We start from the raw sequence: 16,007 nt of genomic DNA, 5'->3' as shown, positions 1-16,007 counted from the left end.
GGTCAGCCTCGCATCCACGTTTCCTCAGAGTGACACTGCCCTGATAACAGGACCGTAACCAGTTCCTCTCTTGCTTCCCCTCCTTTGGTTGAAATTTCCCTGATCTTCACTGCGGCCAACCCAGTCCGTCTCAAGATGGTAAGATACGTACGCTATGCTAGTCAGGACGGATCGGCGGCGCCCAACATGACTAACAGTGAACACCAACAAAGCGTGGAGCAGGGCGGTGAGTATTCCCAGCGAAGATCTGTCATGATTTCCTGAGGATCCTTATTGTCCTGGCACGATAGAGGCCGTGCTCAGGTCGCGCACTCGAAAGAGCTGTCACAATAGCCCTCGACTAGTGGTTTTTTCGGCACGGATCTCCCCATCGAGTCGATGGCTCGAGCGGTCTGAGTGGGAAGAACACGGTTAGCTTAGGGCAAGACTACCCATGAAGAAGAGTAAATGGAATAACTAATCAATATTAATAATGTAAGGATGCGGAGCCGGACTTCATGACTTGGTCGAATCGGTCCAGGAGACCGGCTCCATTGGGACACACTCTCCCGACCACCTGGTCATCAGCCCAAGGATGCGCTAAATCGAGATTTCCAAATCACTGGGATTGCATAGGCGTCAGATTGAAAATTATATAGTAACAATGACAAGGATGTCCTCAAGCTAGACGGCCGGGACGCATGGACAGGGACTAAGAACAATAGTCGTGAAAGCTGCTGCCCTTAGCGGGAAATGGAAGCGATGGCGGCGGGGGTTAACCGCCGGGCCTGCTCGGTACTGCCTTAGTTCTCAGGCGGAGATAAGCACAGCCACATGCAGGATCGCCGACTCCGAGGTTCGTGAAGCAAAGGAAAAAGAAAGTTACGAACTAAAAAAAAATTTTGCTGAAGCCCAATGGTTCCAGCCACAGAGTGTTCAAGCCACACAAACAAGAGCGGCGGTGCGTGGAGCAGTGGCGGAGCACTCGTGGCTTGACACCATCTGTCAATAGCCTCAGGTTTCCAAGGTCGAGTTGGCGCGCTTCTCCAGTCCGAGGTCTAGTGGCCCACTCTTCCCGGCGGGCCCGGCATATAGTTGTCTACATCGAGGGCTTTACGCACCATCGATCGTCGCGATCTTGGGAGCTCTTTCTTTTTTAGTCTTGGCCGGACACACGAGGGCTTCGGAATGACCGTCGTTGTTGGGCGCGGAGAGATGGACGGAGCTTGGGTCCGCGGGTATAAGGAGGACCTTCTTCCTCGCTTTGCATAGTGCCGATACAAGTTCAAGTCTCAATTCCAGTTCTGACCTTTCTTTCATCGTCCTACTCCATTGCACCGGTACCTGGGGTTTTTCCAACCCTCCCGACTCACTTCTATGCCCTACGGCAATGACACTGAACGGACTGGACGCTGGAAAGCAGGCCTCAGTGTGCTTGAGTATGCTCGATCCCTCTTTCGTCGCCATCGTGCCTTCCCAGTCCGCAAGTAAGCTGCCCTTTGCCCACTCTTCCCTTCTGCTCTAAAGATCCCCACAGAATCAATTAAGGAAGCTGAACACGCTTTCGCCAGACTCGAGCCGCTCCCTCCGTCTACAATGGAATTACCTTCCGCAGCCCATACCCATGGCTCTGGGCCAGGCGGCCCATTGCCCAACGGGCCAGTTTCTGCGCCAGTTTCTGCGCCAAACGGACTAGATCCAGGACTGGGTCTAGGCTTCAATATCTACCAGGTGCCCCATCTACCTGACTGGCATTCTGCGTACACGGCATGCGTGCAGCATTTCGTCAACCACGCACAGCACTCCGCTGCTGTGCAATCGCTCGCAGCATACATCAACATCCGTCTGCCTTGCCAGCAAATATCAAAACCGATCGCGCGCTTTGACGTCCATTCCTCAGAGACCGCGCAGGCTTCATCTCAAGTCTCTGTTCGCCATTACATCCGGCGCCTCGTCGCAACGGGGAATGACACTCCCGCTATTCTCGAGATACTTTTCGGCGCCGAATGGGTTAACGGTGTCGGCAACATTGCCAAACAGGAGAGACTGAACTACCTCTTCACGGCGAAGAGCGCCGGGTTCGCGGCTACGAAGGCCGCCTACGATGTCCTTCCGGATGAGCATACGCCGTTCCTCCGACCTATCCGCGACGCGACGGAGGAGGAGATCAGCACGGCCGAGAAGTATTGGAGTGAATGGATGGCTATGGAGGATTGGATGGTGGGGCCGCGTAGTCCATGGTAAGAAGTGGGCAAAAGGCGTCTTTTTTTCCCCTTAGTTACGAATGATGAGTTACGACTTGGTCTCTGATTGTCGCTCGTTTGGATTTCCTATGTCTTTGCATCTCGCTTGCCGTCGAGTCGGTTACATTCGTGTCCAGGGCCCCGTCTCCACCTAGAAGAGCTATTTCTGGCGAAAGTAGAACAGGAATCTATCCTCTAATTTCAAGCTCACATTTCGTATAGTACTAGACATGGGTATACCTAGCGTTGGGGCACTGAGCCGTGTCTGAGAACCAGGGTACAAAATGATATCCCGCCCTGACGCAGACCATCTATTTGTGCAACCAATAGAGAGTCGTCTATCATCAGAATGAACAAGCAAGAAGAAAAGATTTCGTTGACGAACTATTATGGAGAATATGCAAAGAGTTCGTTTCACGTTAGCCTTTAGCACAGCCACTTCACATCGGTCTGTCCGAGCCCTACGATGCAGGATGCAGATCGCCCGGGATCCTCGTGTCTTGAGTTTCCATCTGGGTTCCTTTTATTTTTGTTTTTATTTTATTTTTATTTTTCCCCTCATGGTGCCTTCTCTTCAACCGCTCCTTGTCCATGTCCCAAGCTCTTCTCTGGATTTAGTCAGGGGCAGGTAGGATGTACCTCGGCATTCAGCCAGCCACCTCGCTCTGTGTATCCCAATGCAATGGAACTAAAATAAGCGAGGTTTTCCCACCCCAGGGCCTTACCTAGTTCATTACCTAGCTCAAGCTGTCACCCCATTAGTCATGGAGAATTTGATTTTGACCTGTCACCTAGACGATCTCCAAGAATACGAGAAGGAGCGAGCCGCGTTCCACTTAGCGAGGAACACCCTGGTCCTGCCATCGAATCATCTAATTTCGAACATTCTACTCCAGAGTATGCTTTGTCTCCGATATTCGTATTCGAGGATGGTCTGTTGATCTATTAATATCCTGTCAAGTTTCATCTTGGCTATGATGAGAAATAAGCGCCGTGTGACTTTGTGACGGTTCAACCCCAGTCAAGATCCCAGTCAATATTAATGTCAATATTAGTGCCATTGTGCGTTCCCAAGCTGGAATAGAGTCCAGATCCCTGCGCTCCAGAGTCGACTTGGTGTCCCAGGATTCAGGACCCTACAAGGAGCAGGACCCGACCAGGAACAGGACCCGACCAGGAACAGGATCCTCCAGTCTACTCTGCTCTACCCATTTTTGGTATGACTCTGTACACAAAACACTCGATGAAGTCGAAGATCCCGTCTGACAGGCCGCTTCAGTGGGGCTGCTAGCCTCTGAACCAGGTACTCGGGTCCTCCACGGGTTGCGGCCTTGAAACGCCCGTCCTTCGTATTCCGCGTCGCTCCAGGGGTAACATCAGGATCTGCCGTACGCAGGGGAGAACAGTCTATCCATACTCCTGGGCACTATATCCAATATCCAAGACAGCGAGCCAAGACAGCCAGCCGGCGGGCGCCGCTTCGGTTCCAGAAACTCGGGTCGATTTGACATCTGGAGACTAAAAGATGACACGCGACAGAGCTGAGACGATGCATTATTGATGTGCTACTGCTAGCATGCGCCCGGGCCCTAGCCATCGGCTCCAACCGACCAGCATGCCAGGATGTCACCCATCCCAAGTCTAAGGTCTGCCTGCCAACCGACAGGCCTAACTCTGGGCCCGGCTCCTGGATCGATGGATCAACAAAGACGTCTACCGCGTCCGAATCCACATAGCAGCCATCTGAACAGCGGCGCCAGCCTCCCTCAACTTATCTCAGGGCGCGTCAGCTGGCCACCTGGATCCCGGTCTTAATAATTATTCTAGGTTATTCCGCAGCTAAGAGTCAGAGCAGGGTGCTCATTTAGACCGGCGGCGCAGCTGACTATAGCCAGTGGGTTGCATGACGACGGAAAGATGTTGGTGAGGAGTCCAAAGTCTGGGTCCTTGTAAATCACCTTAGATGTATGGCAGAAAGTTGTAGGTTTCTGATCTCCCGGTTGTAGATTGCTGGGCTGCTGGGTTCTGCATATCTTTTGGCAGGTAGCATGTAGTTGGTGCTAAATATCAGAGAATGACAGATGCTACGTGCTCGAATATACATCATAATGGGTTCCATCTTGTCTCTCAACCGGCGTTGGAGAACTATTACAGTGTTGGGCCGAGTGCAGTTGACAAGGCCGATAACGGAGTTTATATTTCCGCCATAGTTTTGTGTGCGGCACAATGGAAGCTATACATCCGCTTTAAATGGATTTAAAGTAGATGTACCTACAAGTGATTATCTTATCTCATATTTGCATCTCTCTAAGAGTAGCCCAAGAGCATGTATATAGAGGTCGTGCAAAGCATACAGTAGATGTTCAACGGCCAATGAGTCATCCCAAAGCGGCTAGCGCCATAACCGCACCGAATGAATCATTTTCGATTTATCGCAGCTCGCAAGACCTCCCAACCCACAAGCCCTGATTTGTATCAATTCCTTCCTGACATCCCTCAATTGCATCACAATGAGCGCTCCCAAAGTTGCCGAGAACATGCTGTGGGGAGGTCGATTCACACGTGCGTACCGCACCACCCCTCCCGCGAGCAATCAGGTCCAAGCTAACCAAACATCCTATCTACAGAGGGCCTCGACCCCCTCATGGTCCAGTACAACGAGTCACTCCCCTATGACCGCATCCTCTGGAAGCAAGACATCGCCGGCTCGATCGCCTTCGCCCGCGCCAACACAAAATCCGGCATTCTCTCCGCCCACGAGTTCTCTGAGATTGAGCGCGGCTTCAAGCAGATCGCCGAGGAATGGAGCACAAACACCTTCGTTGTCAAGCCCAATGACGAGGACATCCACACTGCCAACGAGCGCCGTCTGTCCGAGATCATCGGCAAGGAGATTGGCGGAAAGCTGCACACCGGCCGCTCCCGCAACGAGCAGATCGCAACCGATCTTCGTCTGTGGCTGCGCGACGAGCTTCGCAAGCTCGATGCCTTCCTCAGCGACCTCATCAAGGTCTCTATTGCCCGTGCCGAGAGCGAGATTGACTATATCATGCCCGGATACACACACCTGCAGAAGGCCCAGCCAGTCCGCTGGAGTCACTGGCTCTTGTCCCATGCGACTGCGTTTGCCGACGAGCTGAAGCGACTGCGGGAGGTCACAAAGCGGGTGAACCGCTCGCCGCTCGGTACCGGTGCGCTCGCGGGTAACCCCTTCCACATTGACCGAGAGGCTATGGCTAAGGAGCTGGGCTTTGAGGGGCTCCTGTACAACTCGATGAATGCCGTTGGCGATCGAGACTTTGCGATGGAGACGATGCAGTGGGGAAGCTCGTTTATGCTTAAGATCTCGCGCTGGGCGGAGGATCTGATCATCTACTCCAGTCTGGAGTTTGGGTTCGTCCGCTTGTCGGATGCGTACTCGACTGGGTCGTCGTTGATGCCTCAGAAGAAGAACGCTGGTGCGTTTTCCCCATGTTCTGCGTTATGATTCTCTAATCATTGTATAGACAGCCTCGAACTCCTCCGTGGCAAAGCCGGCCGCGCCTTCGGCCACATGGCCGGCCTAATGTGCACGATCAAGGGTCTCCCTACAACATACAACAAAGATCTGCAAGAGAGTGTCGAGCCCCTCCTCGATCACATCAAGACCGTCGGCGATAGCATCCAGATTGCGACTGGCGTGCTGTCCACGCTGACCACTATCCCAGAGAAGATGGCCGCCGCCTTGGCACCTGAAATGCTCGCCACCGAGTTCGCCGACTACCTTGTTCGCAAGGGCGTGCCCTTCCGCGAGGGCCACCACATTTCCGGCCGCGTCGTCCAGCTCGCTGAGAAGCACGGCGTTCCCATGGACCAGCTTAGCCTGGAGCAGCTCAAGAGCGTGGATGACAGGTTTGGCGATGATATCCAGGAGTGCCTGGACTACGAGCGGGCGGTTGAGTTGAAGGATGCTATTGGTGGGTGCAGTAAGAGGGCAGTGCTGGAGCAGACTTCGGTGCTCAAGAGCATTCTGTGAGTGTATTCTAGGAACTTCAGTAACATGAAGCAAGCGGGAAGGTTGGAATTGGGGTCAAAAAGCTCGGGTTAGATCTTATGAGATATATGGATGTTTTAATGCATAGAGAGTTTGGATTGCTACTCGTCTATCCATCTTCCCATCTTATTATGAATATATAACTAAATCAGCAAGCTTCGCTCTAGCCAGGTACAAGAAGCGTTTGCTCTAGACCATGAGCAAGTGTGCAATGAGAACCATGCAGTGAAAGGCATCTGAAGGCTCAAGAACTCAAGCAGGAGGAAATTAGGGTTCCTAGCAACTTCACTCCACCCAACTTCAATAGCGCTGTTGATTAGTGTCAGTAAGACAAACACAGTTTCTCACCTTTCCCACTTCAACACATTACTTTTTCCAACTGTCGACCAATTACTTATTCATTTCTCCAACCCAATCTACAAATTACCAAGCTCGAAACCAACCAACACTAACTTCCCCTCGAATATCTCCGTGACCTCCTCCCTCACCTCTCTCGACTCCCTCGCCAGCTCAGGCCGATAAAGACAGTGTCGGTGATGACGACAGCCCCGAAGACAGCGAGCTTGAGGTCAGAGGCGGACGCGACGGCGATGGCGGGAGCGGGAGCGGAGGAAGCAGGTTTAGCGGCAGCAGCTTGTGCTTGTGTTTCTGCTTCTGTATTTCCTTCTGCTCCTTCAATGCCCTCTTCTCTGGTCTCAGCTCTACAGGGCCAGGTTCCTGAATATACGGTGAGCCCAATGCATGGATAAACGCACCAGTGTCGACAGGGAGACCATTGAAATTCGGCGATAGGACCGCGCCGTCGGGCGTCGTGATTGAGAGGAGATGTGTGGTGCCGCGGTGGAGCTGGCTCTTTTGGCGTTGGCGCTGGCGCTCCGCAAAGGGAATGTTTATGAGCTCGCGGGAGCAGGTTGTCGGCAGTTCGACGCGGCCGAGGTAGAAACCTGTGTCAAAGAGCTCGGGGGTCGTGGAGGGGCGCCGGGAATGTGGTTGTTCATGTGCATCTGCATGTGCATCATCGTTGTTTGTAATGATGTTGGTGTTGCTGCATCTGCTCATTTCGGGAGTGCAGGATGATGGCCAGTACGCTGTTGGTTGGTAGGCATGTTCGCCTTGGCCTGAATGAAGGGCTGGGTGGATGGCTGCTGGGAGTAGAGGAGTAGGGGTGAAGGCAAATTGGAGTTTGAAACTTGTCTTGGGGCTCATGGCGGGTTCGAGGGCTGCCAGTGGTGACGGGGAAGAAGTCAACGCTGACGGGATTGAGTCCGGTAAGTCTGTCTCGCGCTTTTGGATCAATGAGACTACTGGTGACTGTTCTCCAAGTATAGTCTGTGGCTGTTTCTGTCTGCTCATGAAACCAGTACAACTGCCACTACCGATTACGACGTCCTGAGTGCGCACCAAAGGAGGCTGGCCCTTGGCCTGAGCATGAAAGTCTATCGTGCCGGTTGTGGTCCCTGTCTCCTCGAGATCCATCTGCTTCTCTTCCAGGCAACGGTGTCGCCAGCGAAGAAGAGTGAACTGTCTCCCGACTCTCCCACGCTGCTTTCTCGTGCGGCGTATGAAGTATGCGATGACGCAAAGTATCAGGACCAGGCTAATGACGCCGCCTACAATGGCTCCGATCATTGTGCTTCTGAGACGGTGACTAGATGATACGAGATTGCTGGCAGGAGTCGGGTGCGCATCAAGCTTGGACAGCGTGCTGGTGGGCGTAATCGTGGCCTTCTCTGTGACACTAGAAGTGGCAGCCTTGATAGCATTGTCTCTCGTCAATGACTCAAATTCCGTCGTCGATGAAGGTGACATGGACAAAGCCGTCAAAGTCGAGGCTGATGCCGGTCGTTCGGTTCAAGTCGACCAAGTTGTCAAAGCAGACTCTGTCATCTGCCCATTACTATCATCCGGGCATATTTCCAGACCGCATGGATTAACCGAGCAGCAGCCCAGGAACCCGCTGGCGCAGGGATACCAAGTTGTATGCTTCGAGCACGTTATATCAGCCATTTCAATCTAATTATATTAATATTTGTAGATGGAAGGAAACAACCTAACGGAGGGGCCGTTCAGTACGAATCAACGATTGTTCAGCATGAGGCCAGCTCAAATTGAGGTTAGAGTCAGGCAAGAAAAAGAAAGTGAGAGGAAAGGAAGTCAGAGAACAGATACTGCCATTTCTCAACAGAATGAGAGCAAGAGTGAGATGGCATTGAAACATATGAGATTTGGATTTAGGTACGTTATCGCATAGCAGGCAAGTCTAGCTGTTCTGTTTCATTCAATAGTCCCATGGTTAACCTGACGCTACTGGGTTATGGAAGTGAATCACGAGTCTGGATGGCATCCTTTCATGAGAGTATTTTAAGCAAGAGGTTTGGGTCTGGTTTGTCTCATCGCGGCTGACGCCTTTGTCAGTGGCGTTACTGGTTATGCGACGCAAAGGGCTCGATCAGAAATCTAGAATGTACTTGAGACAGCCAGCCTCGAATATTCTTCTGAGGTGGCCGAGGGCAGCAATGGCACATGTCGGGGGCTTAGCTCTTCTTTTGATACTCTCCATCTAGAGTGCAAGAGCAGCACTCCTTTGTTTGCGATGCAGACAAAGAACCGCGTGGTCCACACGTTTCATGCAGAAACACAGCGAGCGGCTTAGGAAAGGGTTAGCTTTTTCTATTTAATGGAAAGCATGCCAGCTTAGCCGTTGAACAGAATCCAGCGAATTAGTGTACGCACCAAGTACTCAAGCAAAGAAAACTCCGGTTGTATAAGCTAACAGATGGCTATAAAAAACAATAGAACGTGAGTGACTCCCAACTCATCGCCTTGAAGAAAAGCAACAATGGATATACACAATATGAAGACATAGGAAATCAACATGGTCGAATTTTCATGACTCTTTCCCTTTCGCCTCGAGTCGCAAGGCTATTCCAACTGCAGGCCTTTAATAGACAACGCGACGCCAAATCCTTTTATAAGCAGTGATACCGTGTTGGGTCTGATAACCAACCCAGCTCACAGTGACGGTGTATGTGCTTAGTAGACACGCTTGAAGGGAGGAACAGGCTTGCACTCGTTCTCGTCAAGGGTGTTGTGCACGACGCTGCGGTAGCCGATCTCGACCTTGCCGTGAGGCTTCTTCTGCCATGTGAGAGTGTGTTTCATCCAGTTCTCGTCGTCACGGTCGGGGTAGTCCTCACGGGCGTGGGCACCACGGGACTCCTTGCGGTTGGCGGCGGCAACGGCAGTTTGAGTGCTGATGTCATTAGTTGGTTTCCATGTTGTATCTGTGAATTGTGGTACTTACGCGCAAGTCAAAAGGTTACGAAGCTCAAGAGTCTCAACAAGATCGGAGTTCCAGATCATGCTGCGGTCCTTGGTACCGACCTGGTCGAACAACTGGTCGACCTTGGTGATCTTCTCAACACCCTCATCCAAGCTCTCCTGGGTACGGAAGACAGAGACGTCGGTCTGCATGGTCTTCTGCATGGCGTTGCGGATCTCGAAGGTGGACTTAGGGCCCTCAGCAGTGCGGACAGTGTCAAGGTCCTTGATGGATTCGGCACCAGCGTCGGAGGCCAGCTCGGCGTGGGGCTTGCCGGGGGAGGCGATCTCCTTGACACGGTGAGAAACAGCACGACCGAAGACGACCAGATCCAGGAGGGAGTTGGCACCGAGACGGTTGGCACCGTGGACAGAGACACAGGCGGCTTCACCGCAAGCGTACAAACCGGGAACAACCTTGTCGTTGCCGTTCTCATCCTGGGTCAGGACCTCACCGGTGAACTTGGTGGGGATACCACCCATGTTGTAGTGGACGGTGGGCAGGACGGGGATGGGCTGCTTGGTCACATCAACACCAGCAAAGATGGAAGCGGTCTCAGAGATACCGGGGAGACGCTCGTGCAGGAGAGAGGCGGGAAGGTGGCTGAGCTGAAGGTAGATGTGGTCCTTTTCGGGACCGACACCACGGCCCTCACGGATCTCCATGGTCATGGAACGGGAGACGACGTCACGGGAGGCCAGATCCTTAGCGGTAGGGGCGTAACGCTCCATGAAACGCTCACCCTCGGAGTTGAGCAGGTAACCACCCTCACCACGGGCACCCTCTGTGATCAAGCATCCAGCACCGTAGATACCAGTGGGGTGGAACTGGACGAACTCCAGATCCTGGTTAGGGAGACCGGCACGGGCAACCATGGCCATACCGTCACCGGTACAGGTGTGAGCAGAGGTACAACTGAAGTAGGCACGACCGTATCCACCGGTAGCAAGAACTGTGTGGTGAGCCTTGAAACGGTGGAGAGTTCCATCCTCCTGGTTGTAAGCGATGATACCGCGGCACTCGCCGTTCTCCATCAGCAGATCCATGGCGAAGTACTCAATGAAGTAGTTGGTGTTGTGGCGCAGAGACTGTCCGTAGAGGGTGTGCAGAAGAGCGTGGCCGGTACGGTCGGCGACGGCGCAGCAACGGTACGCCTGTCCGCCCTTACCGAACTCCTTGGACTGACCACCGAAAGCACGCTGGTAGATGAGGCCTTCCTCGGTACGCGAGAAGGGGCATCCGTAGCCCTCGAGCTCACGGACACTAGCGGGGGCCTCCCTCGTCATGTAGTGAATAGCATCCTGGTCACCAAGCCAATCGGAACCCTTCACGGTATCGTACATGTGCCATCTCCAGTCATCGGGGTGCATGCTGTCCACATATAAGCGCATGCGACAGGACAAATTAAGACCAAAACCTACTTTCCAAGAGCAGCGTTGATACCACCCTGAGCAGCAACGGTGTGAGATCGAGTAGGGAAGAGCTTCGAGACACAGGCAGTGTTGAATCCAGCTTCCGCCAAACCGAACGCGGCACGCAGACCAGCGCCTCCAGCACCGACGACGACCGCATCGTACTCGTGGTCCTACACAAGAGTCAGAATTGCCTGAACATCATGCACAACGAATCCAATTGCTTACAATGACCGGATATTTCTCTGAGATATAGCCTTCAGCAGGCTTAGCGCGCAAAGGGTTCGTGCCGAAAATGCGGGCTGCGCAGGGCGGGTTAGCAACCGCAACCATGTTATCTCGCTTTCAAACATCATCAATGCGTACCTGCAGGGCGGGATGAGGAGAACAAACGTCTCTGATCTCTCAAAGCACGGGAGATCTATCGTTCACAGTCTTATTAGCCATCATTCATGACCTCGGATCACGAATTGAGGTGAAGTCGAAAGAAAACCAACCTTCGAGGCGGGAGCCAAGCTCCGCAAGCCCAGGGAGCTCATGATGACAGACCGCACAAAAAAAAAATTCTTCCCTAGCTGTAACACAAAGAAAAGAAGATGCTTGACAGAGCGTGTGAATCAAGCAACGCAGCAACAGCCGAAGGAAGTAAACTGGAGTGAACTTCAACAGGGTTGCAACTGGCAAAGCTACTACCGATCCGCGAAGGGCAGAGCGGAAGGCTAGCTGACATAATCCTGCCATTTCACTTGCCGACGGGGAAGACCGGGGGCCGACAGCCAATAGTATTGCGTGTAATTTGTCCGCAGTGGTAATCACCTCGGGCAGCCGGGACGACTTGATTGGATGGAGCCATAGAAGCACGTGGATCATACTGTTTCTGCCGGCTAAGTTCTATAAGATTGATTCCGGGGCTAGATATGGGGTTTATGGAGAGACTGGGAGATTTAATGATCGGTACATATCTAATTGGAAAGCCTTATACAGGTGAGTCCTCTGGAGGCTGCGATGGTCGTCGCTTTGGGAGGGTCTCATCATGCCGAGATGAGCCGTGGGCAGTCATGTGACATCAAGCCGGAAGCTGAGAGCCGAGATAACTACGAGACGGCTACTAGACGGCTAGGGAATATAGAAGTATGCTGTTGAGCATTAATATGTTGAAACATCGTGGGCTGTACTAGCTAAATGATCATACACAGCCCCATGCAACATAAACCCAATACGCAACCATAGCAGTAGCACGTCTAATTGTACTGCATGTATGTCGCCGTCGAGTTGAATTTCAAGTTGCCCTTGATCACCTTATCCACGGCGGCCAAAAAGTCCTTCTCCGTGGCGACCTTCCGTCGAGCACGGATGGCGAACATACCGGCCTCTGTCGCGACGCTTCGGAGCTCTGCGCCTGTCGCGTTGGGGCATAGTCGAGAGATAAGCTCCCATCGAATATCGCGCTCCACGGACATGCTCTTGGCGTGAATGCGGAGGATGTTGGCACGGCCCTCTACATCGGGCAGGGAGAACTCGATCTTGCGGTCAATACGCCCGGGACGCATCAGAGCCGGGTCTAGGGTTGACGGTCGGTTGGTAGCGAACATGACTTTGATGTTACCTCGGGCGTCGAATCCGTCAAGTTGTGTGATGAGTTCCAGCATGGTACGCTGAACTTCATTGTCACCACCTGCTCCGTCGTCGAAACGGGCTCCACCGACAGCATCAATTTCGTCGAAGAAGATAATGCACGCTTTCTTTGTTCGGGCCATTTCGAAAAGCTCACGGACCATTCGGGCACCCTCGCCGACATACTTCTGCACCAACTCGCTGCCGATGACACGGATGAAGGTAGCGTCGGTTCGGTTGGCGACGGCTCGCGCGCAGAGAGTTTTACCAGTACCGGGGGGTCCGTAAAGTAGAGCTCCCTTTGGCGGATCAATACCTAGGTTGACGAACCGTTCGGGGGACAATAATGGCATCTCAACGACTTCTCGTAGTTTCTCGATTTGCTCCTTGCAGCCTCCAACATCTCCATATGTAACATCGGGCTTATCTTCGACAGTCATCATCGTAACGCTAGGGTCAATCTTGGGCGGCAACGGCAACATAATCTGGTACTTGTTCCGGTCGACACTAAGTCGGTCAGTGTGGGATAAGTCTAGATAGTAGAAGACGAACGTACCCAACTCGCATACCCTCCTCAATATCGGTAGGACTCACTCGCTCCCCCAGGTTGACCACAAATTTGGCAATCTGCTTGACATTGATCACATATTTGCTCTTGTCTGAATCCTTCTCGTCTTGGATGATCTTCGTGCAACGAGCAACCTGCAGCGGCTGCTCCTCTGCCATGCGTTGCCTGTCCGCAGCAACGTCCCATAAATGTGGTGGTGCGAGACCAGTGTCGGATTCCTAGACACGTCAGCGTCCTGTCGTCGCAAAAATGTCCTGTCAAAGCGAACCTTGACGCCAATCTTCTCATTCACGCTCGCTTGCCGTTCTTTGATCTGCTTCTCTAGCTTTTTTAATGCGTTCGCGTACGGAGCCGCGCCGTAGGTCTTAAGTACTGCAATGTCCCTGCGTCTGTCAGCGACCGACCTCAAAGCACGACACTGCGCCGGAAGTTGGGATCTATCGAGCGACATACTCATCTGTAAGAGGAGTGATCTTCTTCTCGGGCTCTTCGTCATCGGCAAAGTTCTTCTTGTACTTCTCCCAGTTCTCTCCCGTGGCGGAAGGCATGGTGAAAGGTTGTGGCGAGAGAACGGATTAGACGAGATTAGCAACCGGAGATGAGAGCGTGAGCAAGTACTGGCAAGTGGAGGTTTTTGTAAGGAAAAAGGGATGAATGAAATAAGATGAATAAGGTGCAAGTTGGGGTAGGATGATGTCGAGAGCTGGCTGTTCTGACTTCAGGTCCAGCTTGAGCTGTTGACGCTAGTGGCCGCCAAGCCCCGGACAGCAACACCGCCCAACCTGCAAACCCGCAGCCTGGAAGAATTTCAAGAGCCGCTCTGGACCAGACTTGATCACCTATCCAAATCAACCCTTCTCTTTTCCCCGTTTTTAAACGCTACGGTGTCTGCATCATAGCTTAATACACCATGGCTACTGCTGCTCCCCATGCTGCTCCTAGCAGCACCGCCTTCAAGGTTCGTCGATGCAGAGGGGAATTTACTGTGGGCCAAATCTGATATCGTGCAGGACAAGGAGAAGCCCATGGCCGTGCGGGCGTCCAACATTCTCGCTGCCAGAGGTGCGTTACACTGTAACACTAATTCAAGGGTGGTGCTAATGAGGTGCAGCTGTCGCCGACGCGATCAGAACGGTATGCGTGCAGACGAACTGTAAGGATGAGGGGCTAATTCGCTATACAGTCACTGGGACCCAGGGGAATGGACAAGATGGTAGGTTTTATGTTTGCTATGAATGAGCAGGCGCTAAAGCATTTTCAGATCCAAACTCCCAAAGGAAACACCATTATCGTACGAATGCCTCCTCCATCTCCCCCCGAAGTGCGACACTAACCGCCCCCGCAGACTAACGACGGAAACACAATGCTGAGAGATATGAGCGTTATGCACCCCGCTGCTCGCATGCTTGTCGACCTCAGTGCGGCTCAGGATGTTGAAGCTGGAGATGGAACGACGTCAGTGGTCGTGATTGCGGGAAGCTTGCTGGGTGCTGCCGAGCGCCTACTTGGAAAGGGTATTCACCCAACCGTGATCTCCGAGTCGTTCCAGAGAGCCGCTGCTGCTGCCGTCGAGATCCTGCACAACATGTCCCGGCCGATCAACCTGATGGATCGCTCTACCCTGCTTCAAGCCGCATCAACCTCGCTTTCCTCCAAGATCGTGTCGCAACACTCCAGTCTCCTCGGACCGATGGCGGTCGACTCGGTGTTGAAGGTGGTTGATCCCAAAACTGCGGAGAACGTGGATCTCAGGAATATCCGCATTGTGAAGAAGGTTGGCGGAACAATCGAGGACAGTGAGATGGTTGACGGTCTGGTCCTCAACCAGGGTGTAATCAAGAGCAGTGGTGGGCCCACAAGAATTGAAAAGGCCCGGATAGGCTTGATCCAGTTCCAGCTTAGCCCGCCCAAGCCTGATGTACGCCTCTGCCTAAAAAACTTTTGATCCGATACTGACGGTTTACAGATGGAGAACCAGATTGTTGTGAACGACTACCGCCAGATGGACAAGATTCTGAAGGAAGAGCGCCAATATTTGCTCAACATGGTCAAGAAGATCCAAAAGACGAAGTGCAACGTCCTTCTAATCCAGAAGTCCATCCTCCGTGATGCTGTCAACGATCTTTCTCTCCACTTCCTTTCCCGACTCAAGATTCTCGCCATCAAGGACATTGAACGTGACGAGGTCGAGTTCCTGTGCAAGAGTTTGGGCTGCAAGCCCGTCGCCAACGTCGATTCGTTCACGGAGGACAAGCTTGGGACCGCCGATCTCGTAGAGGAAGTCCAATCGTCTGGCGCTCGCTACGTCAAGATTACCGGCATCAAGGCTCCCGCCACCACGGCCAACCAGACTGTCTCCATCGTTGCCCGCGGTGCCAACAACCTCATCCTTGACGAGGCCGAACGCTCGCTTCACGACGCTCTTTGCGTCATCCGCTGCTTGGTGAAGAAGCGTGCCCTTATCGCCGGTGGCGGTGCCCCCGAAATCGAAGTCGCTAACACCCTTGCAAAGCGCGCCCGGGAACTGACTGGCACAGAGTCCATCTGCTGGAAGGCATTTGCCGAAGCCATGGAAGTCATCCCCACCACTCTCGCTGAGAATGCCGGTCTCAACTCCATTAAGGTTGTCACAGACCTACGACACCGCCACGCCCAAGGCCAGCAGAACGCTGGAGTCAGCATCCGTAGCGGTGGTGTAAAAGACGATATCACTGAGGAGAACATTCTGCAGCCTTTGCTGGTGAGCACCAGTGCCATCGAACTGGCTGCGGAGACGGTTAAGATGATTATGAGAATTGATGACATCGCCCTTTCAAGGTAGAGGGTGACAAACTCA

At 53.0% G+C, this 16,007-nt stretch overlaps 6 protein-coding genes across 6 annotated transcripts, besides 1 other annotated feature; 3 read left to right on the top strand and 3 right to left on the bottom strand.

Moving 5' to 3' along the window:
- Positions 1-16,007: part of a sequence feature (contig 1.51 915..1114266(-1)) that runs on past both edges of the window.
- On the top strand, positions 1,278-2,430 carry ANIA_02913 (uncharacterized protein). The gene is made up of 2 exons (XM_655425.2): positions 1,278-1,466; positions 1,517-2,430. Exons 1-2 carry the CDS (start codon positions 1,370-1,372, stop codon positions 2,221-2,223), a joined length of 804 nt encoding a protein of 267 aa, XP_660517.2. The 5' UTR covers positions 1,278-1,369; the 3' UTR covers positions 2,224-2,430.
- Positions 4,688-6,354, top strand: ANIA_02914 (argininosuccinate lyase ARG4). Its single transcript, XM_655426.2, has 3 exons — positions 4,688-4,784; positions 4,850-5,680; positions 5,729-6,354. Exons 1-3 carry the CDS (start codon positions 4,733-4,735, stop codon positions 6,235-6,237), a joined length of 1,392 nt encoding a protein of 463 aa, XP_660518.2. The 5' UTR covers positions 4,688-4,732; the 3' UTR covers positions 6,238-6,354.
- On the bottom strand, positions 6,740-8,064 carry ANIA_02915 (uncharacterized protein; the record flags this gene model as incomplete). The annotated part of the gene is made up of 2 exons (XM_655427.1): positions 6,740-6,972; positions 7,011-8,064. The coding sequence occupies 2 exons, from the start codon at positions 8,062-8,064 to the stop codon at positions 6,740-6,742; spliced, it is 1,287 nt and encodes a 428-aa protein (XP_660519.1).
- On the bottom strand, positions 9,289-11,645 carry ANIA_02916 (succinate dehydrogenase [ubiquinone] flavoprotein subunit; the record flags this gene model as incomplete). Its single annotated transcript, XM_050612596.1, has 6 exons — positions 11,487-11,645; positions 11,356-11,410; positions 11,218-11,291; positions 10,999-11,162; positions 9,560-10,948; positions 9,289-9,508 (listed from the first exon to the last, which is right to left on the bottom strand). The coding sequence occupies exons 1-6, from the start codon at positions 11,526-11,528 to the stop codon at positions 9,289-9,291; spliced, it is 1,944 nt and encodes a 647-aa protein (XP_050468504.1). The 5' UTR covers positions 11,529-11,645.
- rpt1 (proteasome regulatory particle base subunit RPT1) lies at positions 12,115-13,843 on the bottom strand. Its single transcript, XM_655429.2, has 4 exons — positions 13,625-13,843; positions 13,440-13,554; positions 13,173-13,389; positions 12,115-13,135 (listed from the first exon to the last, which is right to left on the bottom strand). Exons 1-4 carry the CDS (start codon positions 13,717-13,719, stop codon positions 12,231-12,233), a joined length of 1,332 nt encoding a protein of 443 aa, XP_660521.1. The 5' UTR covers positions 13,720-13,843; the 3' UTR covers positions 12,115-12,230.
- On the top strand, positions 14,026-15,992 carry ANIA_02918 (chaperonin-containing T-complex subunit CCT4; the record flags this gene model as incomplete). The annotated part of the gene is made up of 7 exons (XM_050612595.1): positions 14,026-14,129; positions 14,182-14,233; positions 14,283-14,305; positions 14,355-14,384; positions 14,433-14,462; positions 14,517-15,089; positions 15,138-15,992. Exons 1-7 carry the CDS (start codon positions 14,082-14,084, stop codon positions 15,990-15,992), a joined length of 1,611 nt encoding a protein of 536 aa, XP_050468503.1. The 5' UTR covers positions 14,026-14,081.

This window comes from Aspergillus nidulans, chromosome VI (genome assembly GCF_000011425.1).
Source record: "Aspergillus nidulans FGSC A4 chromosome VI".
NCBI classification, from domain to species: domain Eukaryota; kingdom Fungi; phylum Ascomycota; class Eurotiomycetes; order Eurotiales; family Aspergillaceae; genus Aspergillus; species Aspergillus nidulans.
The sequence above is the reverse complement of the archived record's forward strand: the minus strand, read 5'-3'. Positions and strand labels throughout refer to the sequence as shown.